The sequence below is a fragment of the Rhinichthys klamathensis genome, unplaced genomic scaffold (genome assembly GCF_029890125.1).
Source record: "Rhinichthys klamathensis goyatoka isolate OS25496 unplaced genomic scaffold, OSU_Roscu_1.1 h1tg000256l_1, whole genome shotgun sequence".
NCBI lineage: Eukaryota > Metazoa > Chordata > Actinopteri > Cypriniformes > Leuciscidae > Rhinichthys > Rhinichthys klamathensis.
This window is the reverse complement of record NW_026606778.1, coordinates 1074659-1088938: the sequence shown is the minus strand read 5'-3', so window position 1 is coordinate 1088938 and position 14280 is coordinate 1074659. Positions and strand designations below refer to the sequence as shown.

General features: G+C 36.2%; 1 protein-coding gene across 1 annotated transcript in view; it reads left to right on the top strand.

Moving 5' to 3' along the window:
* si:ch211-266g18.10 (titin) overlaps window positions 1-14052 on the top strand; it is a 49361-nt gene extending 35309 nt beyond the window's left edge. Inside the window, exons 88-109 of the mRNA XM_056267165.1 lie at window positions 48-92; window positions 213-260; window positions 359-406; window positions 494-541; window positions 671-718; window positions 1879-1926; window positions 2025-2081; window positions 2169-2216; window positions 5446-5487; window positions 5581-5628; window positions 6597-6644; window positions 6746-6793; window positions 6896-6943; window positions 8939-9103; window positions 9233-9292; window positions 9674-9721; window positions 11152-11229; window positions 11394-11441; window positions 12053-12076; window positions 12275-12323; window positions 12513-12556; window positions 12823-14052. Coding sequence (XP_056123140.1) covers window positions 48-92; window positions 213-260; window positions 359-406; window positions 494-541; window positions 671-718; window positions 1879-1926; window positions 2025-2081; window positions 2169-2216; window positions 5446-5487; window positions 5581-5628; window positions 6597-6644; window positions 6746-6793; window positions 6896-6943; window positions 8939-9103; window positions 9233-9292; window positions 9674-9721; window positions 11152-11229; window positions 11394-11441; window positions 12053-12076; window positions 12275-12323; window positions 12513-12556; window positions 12823-12908 — 1226 coding nt within the window. The 3' untranslated portion in view covers window positions 12909-14052. The remainder of the gene's footprint in view (window positions 1-47; window positions 93-212; window positions 261-358; window positions 407-493; window positions 542-670; window positions 719-1878; window positions 1927-2024; window positions 2082-2168; window positions 2217-5445; window positions 5488-5580; window positions 5629-6596; window positions 6645-6745; window positions 6794-6895; window positions 6944-8938; window positions 9104-9232; window positions 9293-9673; window positions 9722-11151; window positions 11230-11393; window positions 11442-12052; window positions 12077-12274; window positions 12324-12512; window positions 12557-12822) is intronic.
* Window positions 14053-14280: the final 228 nt, after the last annotated feature.

The window sequence follows — 14280 nt, the reverse complement described above, 5'->3', positions numbered from 1 at the left end:
AGAAATTATTTTCCCCACAAAATAATTTTACAATATTTTCTTTTCAGAGGCTGAAGTTAAAGAGAAAGTTAAACCAGCCTCTGAGAAGAAAGGTAAAAGTTGGCTTTTTTTTTTCAATGTGTGATTTTTTTTTTTCCTGTGTTAAAGATGAAGTTAAGATTCATACATTTAAGATTTCTTACAGTCTCTAAATATTATCATTGCCATTTCAGAGGCTGAAGTCATCAAGGAGAAAGTTAAACCAGCTCCTGTAAAGAAAGGTACCGTATGGATGACAATGAAATCACAATGTGTGTACTGTTGCTTTCCCACTGTATAGTAATTCAAGTATCACATGGAAAAAAATATTGTTTTATAGAGTCTGAAGTTTCCAAAGGAAAGGCACTTGAACCAAAACCAAAAAGAGGTGAGTTTTTTTAATCCCAACACAAGCAGATAATATGTAATTTAAAGAAAACAAAAAATTTCACAGTAAACAAAATTGTCTTTTTAGAGGCTGAAGTCATCAAGGAGAAAGCTAAAACAGCCCCTGAGAAGAAAGGTAAAAAAAAATTGTTGTTGTTTTTTTTACATTGTGTGATTTTATCCGGTGTTAAGGATAAATCTAAGATTCTATTCTTATGAATTGAAGATATTTTACAATCTCTATATAATATCATTGCCATATCAGAGGCTGAAGTCATCAAAGAGAAAGTTAAACCAGCTCCTGCAAAGAAAGGTATGGATGTTAATGAAATCACTGTGTGTAATGTTGCCTTCCTGCTGTATAGTGATTCAAGTATCACATGAAAAAATACTGTTTTATAGAGCCTGAAGTTTCTAAAGAAAAGACTCCTGAACCAAAACCCAAAAGAGGTGGGATTTTTTTTTCAGATTTTGATTTTTTCTAAACACAAGCAGATAAGATGCGCTTTAATGTAACTGTGTAAATTGAGTTGTACTTTAATACTCTATTATATGTATTTAGTTACTTCTAAATATGTAAACATTTTCACAATTTCAGAAGCTGGAGTCGCCAAAGAGAAAGTAAAACCAGCCCCTGAGAAGAAAGGTTTGATTTACTTTAAAATGTAATAAAAAGATTCTTTAGGAAAATATAAGATCATGCTAAAAAAAACCTTTTTATTTAATATTATCAACATTTTAGAAGCTAAAATCATCAAGGAGAGACCTAAGACGGCTCCTGAGAAGAAAGGTAAGAGTTACGGTTATTGTGGCTTAATGTGTGCTTTCATTCTGAAGATAAAGACGAAACTCAAATTTACTCAAATTCGATGACGATGATAATTTTTTTCTCTACATATCTTCATTATTTCTGAAGTAATCAAAAAGAAAATTAAACAAGCTCCTGTAAAGAAAGGTATAGATATCAATGCAATTGTCCTGTATGTGTTGTTTTCTGCTGTGTGATAATTATTATTATATTAATGAATTATAACTTTTATAGAGCCTGAAGTTGTAAAAGAAAAGGCACCTGAACTGGCCCCAAATTTGTTTATTTTTTTTTAGAGATTTATGTAACTCAACATTTCAAAGGCTAATGAGGTTAAAAAGGTGTTAGACTTCATTGTTAGGCATGCTTGAAACTGAAATATCTACCTGATACTCTAAAAATGTACCAAAGTTAAGCCCTCATGTCTTGCAGCTCCTGAGTCATCCAAAGAAAAGCCAAAGCCTGCACCAAAGAAAGGTAGTGCAATTTATTTTTGAAAAACAATGTCAAAAAATATTTCTGTTTTGGATAGTTTTAAGATAATGCTAATGCTTTAATTATTTTATATTATCATCATTTTAGAAGTTGAAGTCATCAAAGAGCAGGTTAAAGAAACTTTAAGATCATGCTAATAATCTTTTTATTTAATATTATCAACATTTCAGAGGCCGAAATCTTCAAGAAGAAACCTAAGCCAGCTCTTGAGAAGAAAGGTAAGGGTTACTTAACATAGCTTGATGTGTGATTTCAAGTTAAAGACCAAGCTCAAATTTACTCAAATCAAGTTTTTCTCATTCTCTTAATATTTTAGATATTTTAGAAGATGAAGTCATCAAAAGGAAAGTTAAACCAGCTCCTGTAAAAAAAGGTATGGATATCAACGAAATCCTGCATGTGCTGTTGTTTTTATGATGTATGATGATTACTCATTACATGAATTAAAACTGTTTTATAGAGCCTGAAGTTACTAAAGAAAAGGCCCCTGAACTGGCACCAAAAAAAGGTGAGATTTCCCCATGGTAAAAATGAGGGTAATGTCATTGCTTGAAACTGAAATATCTGCCTGATATTCAAAAATATCAGTTAAACCCCCATATTTTGCAGCACCTGTAAAACTAAAGAAAAGCCAAAGCCAGCAACAAAGAAAGGTAGAGCAGTTTATATTTGAAAAATGTCTATGTTACGTATGAAACCCTGGTTCCCTGAGAAGGGGAATGAGATGGCACGTCTGATATTGGCACTAAATATAAAAGGTATAATTATAAAAGGGTGCCTGTAATACACGTCATCAAATCTTTTGTCTGATGGAGACGTGCAGGCAAGCCATAGACATGACAACGAGATATGGTATCTCATTCCCCTTCTCAGGGAACCAGGGTTACATACGAAACCTAGACGTATGCATGAACATAATGGGCATAGCATAAATTGACTCTACAGATTACTTAGACGGAGTCGGAACGCGTCAACCCCAAGGGCGCATCCAAAATGACTCATATAGACTGTATAGTGGCACTACTCCCTAAGCCAATATCTTCCAATTGTAGAAGATGGAAGCTTCTATGCTCTATAGCAAGGGAAGTCCCGGCCCTTTCAACCTTCCTCTTCCCCTTGTGGGACAGGCGTCAGCCTTATAAGGCCCCAAGAGCAGAGCTCTAAGAAAAAAGTGAGCTATGTCAGCCTCTTTTTACCTTGACAAAGCCCTTAGAGAGTAGCCGACCAAACGGAGACCAAAGGACCTTCGATATTCCCACAACTTCCAGGGGGAGAATGCAACACTCAACTTCATCAGAACAGATGCAAGTATGAGAGCGGCATAATATAATAAGACATTCGCCATCAAAACTCAACCCCTAGGGAAACTGCAAGGGAGCTCCAGGTCTACTTAAATACCGTAGAGCAATTGGGGGAGAGTGCTCACGCCATGCTTGTACTTCTCGTACTCAGGAAAGGGAGGAAAATGAGAGCAAGGTATAATGCAGTGTGCTCAGTAAATCTCATTACTCCGACTCTAAACCCCAAGGGAGCCACAGGGGAGTTTAGGCCCTAATTAAAGACCACAGAACACTGGGGGAGAGCAGCTCATACCCTGCCTAGAGTAAAGGCACTCTACTTAAGACCCGCTATAGCTAGTGCTTCGTCTTTGTCTTTTAGCTCTAGACCATAGTATGTGACAGATAACAAGGAGGGAAGCACCGTCGACAAACTTCCTCTGCTTCTTAGATTTGCCTACATAACTCTATTCATGTAGCATCAACCCTTAGGGCCATCCATAGGGGAGATATGTTCCAGACAAGAGAAAGGCAGTCTGCTGCTTCTTTAGTTTGCCAATAACTCTCATTCAGCATACGCCAACCCCAAGGAGGCCGGAGGGGAGTTTATATAAAAACCCAAGTACACTGAAGGAGAGCAGCTCAACCCTGACTTACATATAGGCACTTCTCCAGTACATGCTATAGCTAGCATTTTACTCCAGTGCAAACTATAGCATGCAATAGATAACCAGGAGGGATGCCCCTTAGGCAGTCTACCTCTACTTGTCAGGTTCTTGAACCTGGGTCATACTAGAGAGGGCCTATAAATCACCCATTCATAGGGGACCAAACATCCTAATTCAAGACCCAACAGTAGTTGGGGAGGGAGGTGAACGAAGAAGAGGGAATCTAAACTGCCTTACATAACTCCATTCACCCTGCATCAACCCTAAGGGGGTATCTACCAAGTAACCATCTATAGGGGAGTGTATAACTCTACTTTAGATCCTAACATAGGGCAGAATACAGCACAACCCTGGTAAAAGATATTTCAGCATATCAGAGCAGAGTAATAGAAATGCCAGAGACAATCAACCTCTACTCACAATCACTGATCAATGCCACTCTCATCTTGGGGGGCATGTAAGGTGGGCAGGATGTCCTGAGACATATGCCCATGCTACAACTTAATCTGAAATATCTTTACCGAAAATGCACCGGCATGCAAAAGCAATCAAGCACTGCTCAGCGCACAATATGAAACAAGCGACAGAAAGAGCAGTTTCAGATTCCTGATTTTAACCAAAACCTGATCCATTTCTGTGCTGATTCAGCAATGGCAGATTTAAGCCCCTCCCTCAGGAGGGGGTCATGAATGATAAGGTAGAGTCCGTATAACGAGGTCCTTTACATCCTATCAATCCGACCCTGGACCTATGCCCCAGAGGGAAATTGCTGAACCACAGCATTGCTCTAGACCAGAAAAGATAGCTGGTCCATACTCTGTGCCTATCACTCGGGTCCATGAAGGCAGACCCCAACTTCAGCGTAAGAAATATTATCTCGACACCTCAATATGGAGATCTAGGAGGAATAAAAAGGCTCACCAACTTATATGTGGGACGCCGGAGGAGTCAAGCATGGGTGGAGCTTTCCATAGCAAATGCATCACAAAGAATGCATTCAACTCCCTTAAGAGCCGAATGCACTCCGTGCAAACACTATAATCTTATCACTCTATCGAGAATCAAGGGAGAATGCATTGCCATGAGTGCCTCCAACTCCCTCGAGAGCCGAACGTGCTTGTGCAGACTCTATCCATCGGGAGAGAATCAAACAAGAACAGAGCTTCTTACCGTGAATGCATCATAATGAGCGCATCCAGTTTACTCAGGAGTCAAACACGCTCCAAAAGAGTGTTATCTTAAGGCCAATTCACACCGACAAGACAAGACGGCAACAGACACTTCATTGGGTTTTTGTAAGATCAGTGTGTTACCCTTATCGGAGTCTGTTGGCATCTGACGGAGCTTGCTTTCGCCAATTGAACATACTTACTCGGGATTAGAATGTCTGATAAGTTACGCACTGTAATGTGGGGACTGACGGCATTGGTCTGCGACTGTCGGTGCAGTGTTAATTAGCTTTTACACGCACATACAAACAAGCGGCTCCTGAAAACAAAAAAGCTGATGCTGTGTATTACAAGCAGCCTTTTATACTTACGGGCACTCTACTTGTGATGTCATGAACTCTCGTCAGCCAAAAAATGTTCGTGTTTGTCACACATGCTTCAGACACCGGTCGTGCTGATGGCGTTCACCATAGCATCAATATCAGACGCGCCATTAAAGTTCCACTTTGAAAGGGAACAATGTTATTTATTTTGTTATACAATGTTATTTTATTATATATATATTTTGGCCAGTTTTAAGATAATGCTAATATTTTAAATATTTTATATTATCATTATTTTAGAGGCTGAAGTCGTCAAAGCTAAACCAGCCCCCGAGAAGAAAGGTTTGAGTTACTGTTGTCTGTTATTAAATTGACATTATCCCTAAGCCAAAATGTGTTCTTCTTCTAAAAAAAGTTATATTGTCATCACTGTAGAGGCTGAAATCATCAAGGAGAAAGTTAAACCAGCTCCTGTAAAGAAAGGTATAGATGTCAATGAAATCATCCTGTAATGATGTTGCTTCCCACTGTACGATCATTCATCACATGAATCAATGCTGTTTTACAGAGCCTGAAGTTCGTAAGGAAAAGGCACCTGAACCAGTGCCAGAACCTACAAAGAAAGGTATTAATATATAGTATAATCTATGTTTATCTTTTAACATTTGCCAATTTGAATACATAACTGAACACCATATGCATGTTTTCATATTTCAAGGTTTTCTCAGAAACAAATCCTTATTTCAAATCTCTTTTTCAGTCAAGGTTCCCAAGGAAGAGGCAAAACCAGTCCCTAAAGAAAAGGGTACCTATCTAGTTGATGTTTTAATTTAATTTTTCCATTTATTTAATTTGCTATCATAAAATTTACTGCCATGTTTTACAGAACCCGAAATAACCAAGGAAAAGCCAAAGCCAGCACCAAAGAAAGGTATTTTTGTGTGTGTGTGTGAGATTAATGCCATTTGAATGTTAGAATGAACTTTAAGGTAAATTAAACTACAGCTATTTAATAAGCTGTAACAATAACAATTTTCCTTAGTTCTGTGTTTTACATTTTCTAAATATGTTTTTCATCATCACTAATTCAGAAGCTGTAGTCATTAAAGAAAAAGCTAAACCAGCCCTCCTGAAGGAAGGTATGAGTTTATATGCTTCTATTTTTCCTGTATACTGTGATTATTCTAGCAAATCAAGTTTCAGCCTCCTGAAATAAGGTTATTTCAGGCATCAATTTTTTGCCAAGCCATAAGGCAAAGAGGTTTTATTCTGTTATTATTATTATTATTATTGCTGTTTTAGAGGCTGAAGTCATCAAAGAGAAAGTAAAACCAGCCCCCGAGAAGAAAGGTTTGATTTACTGTATTAAATTAACACCAAGCAGAATTTTATATTATGCTATACTAAGTTTTTTATTTATTCTGTATGTTTTTATTTTATCAACATTATAGAGGCTGAAGTCATCAAGGAGAAAGCTAAACCAGCCCCTGAGAAGAAAGGTAAGAGTTACCAACATTTTACCTCCAATTTAAAGACAATGTATATTTTACATGAATTGATTTATATTCTCCAAATATTTTTTGCATCATTTCCTTTTCAGAGGCTGAAGTCATCAAGGAGAAAGTTAAGCGAGCTCCTGTAAAGAGAGGTATGAATGCAAATGAAATCATCCTGCATATACGTAGTGTTGCTTTCTGTAATATGATTTTTCTATAAAATTATTATCACATGAAACAATACTCTTATATAGAGCCTACAGTCGCTAAAGAAAAGGCACCAGCACCAGAACCAAAAAAAGGTAAGTCTTTTTTGAAAATGTTGTAATTATACTGTTTTTGTAATTATGTTCAAAACCTTTTTTACACAATTTATTCTCATGTTACCCTCTTATCAATTGCACAAAAGTTACATTACGATCGCCCACTTTAGACATTATATTAACTATAAATAACTTTGCAACTACATTTCAACTATTAGCCATTAGAGTATTAGTTAGACTTTGTGCTTAAAGGAATAGTTCACTTTCAAATGAAAATTAGCCCTTGATTTACTCACCCTCAAGCCATCCTAGGTGTATATGACTTTCTTCTTTCAGACAAATAGAATCAGAGTTATATTAAAAAATATCCTGGCTCTTCCAAGATTTAAAATGGCAGTGGATTGCAAACAACAGATTGAAGCTCAAAAACGTGCATCCATCCATTATAAACGAACTCCAAACGGCTCCAGGGGGTTAATAAAGGCCTTCTGAAGCAAAACGATGAGTTTGTGTAAGAAAATGAAATTTTAAAGCTTTAAGTAAGTATAAATAAAGTAAGTAAAATAACTAGCTTCCGGCCAAACGAACATACGGATTCCACTTAAGTGTAAAGCGCAACTTACAGTGTGCAAGTAATGCGACGTACTGCTGATATTTACGCTACGCCATGACGCACTACACTACTTCTGACATCATAAATTTCATAAGTTGCGCATTAGGGGCAAGTAGACTGCGTTTGGCTGGAAGCTAGAATTTTACTTTGTAACGTGTTAAATATTAATATTTTTCTTACACAAATTCATCGTTTTGCTTCAGACGGCCTTTATTAACCCACAGGAGCAGTTTGGAGTTCGTTTACGATGGATGGATGCATAGATATAAACACTAGATGTCGCCTTGGCTATGGCAGTTCATTGGAACGAATGCGTCAATAGAGCCGCCATCTTGAAACAGGGGAACCCCTCATCAGCGTCAATGTAGGAAAAGGTCTAACGGAAATAAATCGTCATGAATGCGATTTTCTAGTTGTTTTGGTTCGTTCCAACGGTCAGACATTTTTTACAAAATTTCACAATCTTGTGAAATGTAATTCCTTGCTGTCTGGTTTTTAGATTTCGTTCGTGTAAACATCCATACGCTGCACAAAAGTCCGGCATCATCCATGAATTCAGCGTTACCTAGCTACTTCCTATGACAAGACCCCTGTTCCAAGATGGCGGCGGTTTTGACACATGTTTAGAACCCCAAGGCGACATCTTGTGTTTATATCTATGGGATGGATGCATGTTTTTGAGCTTCAATCTGTTGGTTGCAATCCACTGCCATTATAAAACTTGGAAGAGCCAGGATATTTTTTTATATAACTGTGATTGTATTCGTCTGAAAGAAGAAAGTCATATACACCTAGGATGGCTTGAGGGTGAGTTTACATGGGCTAATTTTCATTTTAAAGTGAACTAATCCTTTAATATCTGCTAACACTTTATTTTGATGGTCACTCAACAGACATTCTACTGACTATAAGCAAAGTTCCTTTAAGGCAAGTCATTTCACTCGGCGACCATCTTTGAAACGCCTCTTGGGCTGCTATTTCAGTCAAGCAAATACAGCTGCTATCACTTTAAATGGGGAATCATCAAATTCTCCAAAGCTGTTCATCAAGCGTACGATTAAATTTCATATTTGAATGCGCCAATAAAATCTGACAACAACTGTCTCATAAATTTAGTTACCGTACTAAACGTTCAAATCATGACAAAAAAAATGCTTTTTTCAGGCTGGACCATCCATATTGCGTGTTGCTCTTTCTCCTTTTTATAGTAATATGAGTGCAACGTCTTTGTATATCTAAAGTCTTTGCGATAAGTCACTTTGCACGTCAACCTATTCTACTAACCCTAACCTAACAGTCTACTAATACTCTAATGAGAGTTAGTTGCATAGTTATAAAAAATAAAGTGTAACTGATAAGAGCCTGTCTGAATGGCCACAGATCATTACACAAATTATTTCAAAACACTTGTGAACACACAGATGATGTTGGTCTTATCGGTCTGGATGTGGAGCTCCTGAACTCCATCAACCAAAAACTGTCTCTTCTGGATTTAATGAGGAAGGACATTGGTGAAATGAAGAGTGATCTGGAGTCCACTCAAAATCAAATTACACTTTTACGGATGGACAACAGAACAATGAAAGGTATTTCATCCATGCTAGAAATATTTAGAATTTTGACTATCATACTTGTATTTCCCTCAATTATAATTTAAAGTAAAGCTAACATTACAAATGATTTCTTGTTTTACGTGCTGCTTGTTTCTTTTACAGAGCTGGAGACTGTCAGTGTGAAAGTAAAACCAGCGGTCTCCAAGGAAAAAGCAAAAAAAGGTATCAAAATGTTTCAATTTCACAAGCTAGTCATGAATTATAGTCATCGAACTACAGCTAAACAGGAACCAGACTGTACATACAAGTCTTAAGCCTAGACTAAAATGCATGTTTGAGCTGTTTTAACTGAAAGCCACTTGCACGGATATATCTTCAAATATGTCAGTGCCATTGTTTTGTCTCAGGATGCACACCAGTAATGTATATTTTCTAAGACACGTTTATAAAAGCCACTTAAATGTCCTAATTGAACTGAAAAGGCCTAATCCTGGCTTAATCTAACCTCTGTCTGTGAAACCAGGCTCACAAGTTTTTATATAAAGTGTGATTCCCTCTTCAATGTTCACATGCTGAGAGTGAGTGAAACTTTTTCTTTTATAGATCGTGATGCTCTGATGAACGTTACAAAGGCAGCACATTTAAAAAAAGGTAATGGGCAATCATTCTATTATCCAACCTATTATTTTACTTGTTTATTCTCAGTGATATTTGTTTCTTTTGAAAGTTGATAATTTGTTAAAGCTGCAGTCTGTAGCTTTTTTAAGTTAAAAATAATCCAAAATAATTATATTAAAAAAAACTTATTCTGCCAGTGGTCAAAACTATCTGCTTGCCATAGCTAGATTCAAAACGGTTAGCTTGTAATAATGATTTTAATTCCAGTGGTACTGGTGGGTTTCCGCGGGAAATTCGAGCATGTCTTTGCGTCATTTCGTCACACCCGTACACATAAAGAAGGAGTTTCGGCTAGCCGGCTATACTGCGCGTGACGAGATGTTTAGATGTATAGGCTTTTCTCGCAGCACTTTACATGATTAAACTTATGGCATCCAGAAAGATCCAAACAACAATCATCAGTGTCAACTGGAGATTCAGCAGTTATAAAACCCAAAAGACTTCGTACTTCGGATTTAAGGTGGCTAGAGAAAGAGAAAGAAACCGTCTCATGCGAACACAAGGATTTAAACATCGGCGGGGCTTTTGAAAAGTGCGTGAACTCCGTGTTTTGAAGGGGTTCAAAACGGAAGAAGAGACGGCTTTTTTCTGCTGAACAAGTAAGACATTTCAATAGTTCAATCGTGTAACAGGACGTTTTCTTAATTCACACAGTTATGGAGTTTCCTTTGTTGTGCCTTTCTCGTTTTGCTATTATGGAGAATATGAATTCTGAACTACACAGGTAACCATAAAACACATTAAATTTAACATTAGTCACGCAATGCTGATGTGATGTTGTTAACATGAACAATTTGAGAACAAAGTAGGCTATAATTTGCACGGTTGCTGTAAATCGCGCTGATTAAATCTAACGAAGCTTATCATGTCGAATGCTTTTTCCCCCTTAGTTGGTCAGAACAAAAATGGATGTTACTTACTTGTTCAGAAAACATTTTCTTATGAAAATACTTATGTTGGTCAAACTTTCAAAAAGTGAATCTGTGATTCTGTATGACAGTATCCACACAGCGCGGTGACTGACAGCACCACTCGCCTCAAAACACTGTGTTCATCCGCGCCGTTTCATGCCGATTTACAACCCACGTAAAGATGATAATTCCGCGAATCACTGCAGTTACAGATTTCGAACAGAGAGATGGTGACAAAGAGGAAAAGCTACGGACTGCAGCTTTAATGAAATCGAAGCTTCGTAAGAGCAATATTAGAATATTATACATTTTGCACTTCTAGTTTTTATGTAGTCTTTTATGTACTTTTTATCCATATTGTCTTTTCGTCAGCTCTGTACTTTGCATGTATACAGTACAAGATGAGTGTAAATTATATCCAGCTCTCTTTGATCAGTTATGAAATGGAAGCTTGCATTCAGCTTAGCAAAGTTTTTCTTCTCCTCAACACAGAAAGTGATGCATTGAAAAACGTCACTAAACCAGCACTTGCAAAGAAAGGTATGTCAGAAAACTTCAGCAGATCACCAGGTATAATATATATTTATGTTAATTGACCGAATTTCTTTAAGCAAATTTATGAATGCTTTGATTTTGTGGGCAATTAAGACCAAAATCAGAAGTGCATTTTTATAATAAAAAAAAAGATTATTTATATCCACATTAAATTTTCCACATTCATTTTTCTATGCTAGACAAAGAGGCTCCAAAAGCTAAGATCAGACCAGAGCCCAAAAAGAAAGGTAAAATGTATTATTTACTCCTAAAAATTTATGTATTTTGTAAAAACTCATCTAACACATTGACTTTCTCCTAGTTTCGTAAGGGATAAAGTAAAAAGACACATTGTTGTTTTTGTGTCAGTGTTTATTAAATAAAAATATTTCCTGATGCTAGAAATCACCCGTGAAAAAGTCAAAGAAGTTAAGGAACCTTTACAGAAAGGTACTATGGCTGATTGCATAGAAAGATTATTTACTAACAGACTTTTAACAATGTTATTCTTCATTTCAGCAATAGTTCTGTATTTTTACACTCCAAGAATAATAATAATTTCATATATTCATTAACAGACATAACATTAATAGTTGATAATATGATAGTTGGCTAGTATATAATAATTCATTCAGGAGTATAGAAATCTTTTCATCTACATACTTGCTAAAAATATATTTGTACACATGAATTGTAATCAGATATTGCTTGAGAAGAAATATTGAAAGTATTAATCCCACCGAGCAATCCAGCACATAATGAACAGGAATCTGCTTCCCAGTAAAAAGGAATGCATAAAGTATGCTTTAGGGTACTTTTAATACAGCTATTTTCCTTTTTTTTTTTTTTTTTTTTTTAGAACCTGAGCATGTCAAAGAAAAAGGTATGTTTTTTTAATCCTCGAGTGCCTTGGCCTTGTATGTTTTTAATGTATGCTTTTTTGTATTTGCTTGTTTTTCCAATTTAATAGTTAAGCAGTTAGGGTATAATGTGAAGTCCACGTATTCTGGGCAACATATTGTACTATTTACAACCCCTCCCATGTACATTTTACCTGATATTTTGAATGTTCTCTAATCAGTAGTCCAGCCAACTGAGAAGGAAGCTGTCATAGACAAGGAAGTAAAAGGTAAGATATGCGTGTGCGTGTGTCTGTGTCTGTTTCTGTTCTGTGATTGGTAAATTTGGGATTAGGGGATAGAATATAAAGTTTGGACAGTATAACAATTATGTCTGTGGAAGGTCTCCATAAAACGTGTGTGTGTGTGTGATGTGTAAAATAAGATTAAAATTTAAAAAATGTTTTTTTTTTTTACTGTAGTAGAACCTGATGTCACCAAAGATATTCCAGAGATAGAGGAGGGTACGTTTTTGTTTACGTTTTCACTATATCAAGTTTGTACTCAAGAACATGGTGAAGCTTTATCTGCATTATAATCAAACCATATTATGTGCTTGTTTTTTTTTTAAAGCAATCTCATTTTAATTTTATGAACCATCTTGACAACAGAAATATTTCAAAGTCAGAGACAAAAGTCTGTTCACTGTACTTTTTTTTTTTTTTTCTCTGTATGTGCTATTCCCAAAAAATAATCCTAAAAACAGCCTCTAATTTTATTTCCACTACAGAGGACATTCCCTACTTCCAGTGTTTCTTTGTGGATGAGGATGATACTCAGTATCCGTTCTTCCCCTTTTCACCGCCGCTGTGGTGAGTCCAGCCAAACCTCTGAGTCTGACGTTAAACAACATGGCAAAGCCAGTGGAGGACAGACCTCTGAAGACTGAGGAACCTGCTAATGTAATGCAGCATAGAGGTTCACAGTAGGTCCTACAGCATTACATCAACAACGACCTAGAAACGTGAAAGAGATTTGAGTTACTTCCTGGATTTCGAACTTCTTGGAAAACTTCTTTCTCGAATTTTTAAAGTCAAGTCACCTTTATTTATATAGCGCTTTTTACAACACAGATTGTTTCAAAGCAGCTTTACAGTGATTACAGGAAAATAATGCAACAAAGTTTGTTTCTAGAAGAACAGAGGTCGCAAACATTGCATTAAATATTATCTTAAGGCTATCCATCTTTTAATTGATACCATGGATTTGCGTATAGTTTGTCCAGACAGCACTGACAGGAAGTAATGAACCAACTTTCTTCCTTTCTGAACACTACAGTGGGGTTCAGGATACTAAGATCATACAATCTTTTATATATAAGGTACATTACCTCATTTTGATGGGGTGCTAATTCAAAGCATTCCACTGTTTTCTGTCAGAAGGAAGGGAGGAATAGGTCAAGATATAATAGATTAAGAAATATTTAAACAAATATTTCATGTATATTTTCTTAGTAACAACGTTTACTAAACCGTTTACAGACGTAACAACTGCACTGAGAAATAAGGGCTTTGGACAGTAAGCTCAGTTCCTCTGAATGTATAGATATTTAGATTATATAGATTTATTTTTTATTATTTATTTTTTATTATTTTTAGTTTTCCATACATTTTATTTAATATAATTTGCCAATAAATCATACATAGTTTGCCAATTAATCATATAAGTTTATAAATCTATACTTCAGGCTCTATGAAACAAATGTTTTGTTCAGTGCTCTGTATGAAGGAACACACTGGATTTTGCATAAAGAAATGAAACCAAACAGTGGTGCTTAATCCAGGAAAACGCATTAAACATCAAGGAAACTGCACTGTTTTAATCCAAGCGAATGTATTTCTTTTTACATTGCAAACGCTGCCGCATTTTTCCACAGAACATTAATAGTTTATGTAGGTGAAAATGTGGGTGTTTTGCAAAATTACATGGATAGACCTACCTAATGAAATGGAATTCTAATTGTGTTATAAAAATAGTCTGTATTGCACATTATACACGTACAGAAGATTTTTTTTCAGTATGGGATAATATGGTGTGCCAGATGAAATGTATTGCATGTAAGCACAGTGTTTCTCAGCACTGGCTTTGGTGGGTCCCTGGCACTGCACCTGATTCTCATCAGCTCATTAGTAGAGCTCTCCTTTACTTGATTTAATGATGTTAGTGAGTGTTTAATAGTGTGTACTAA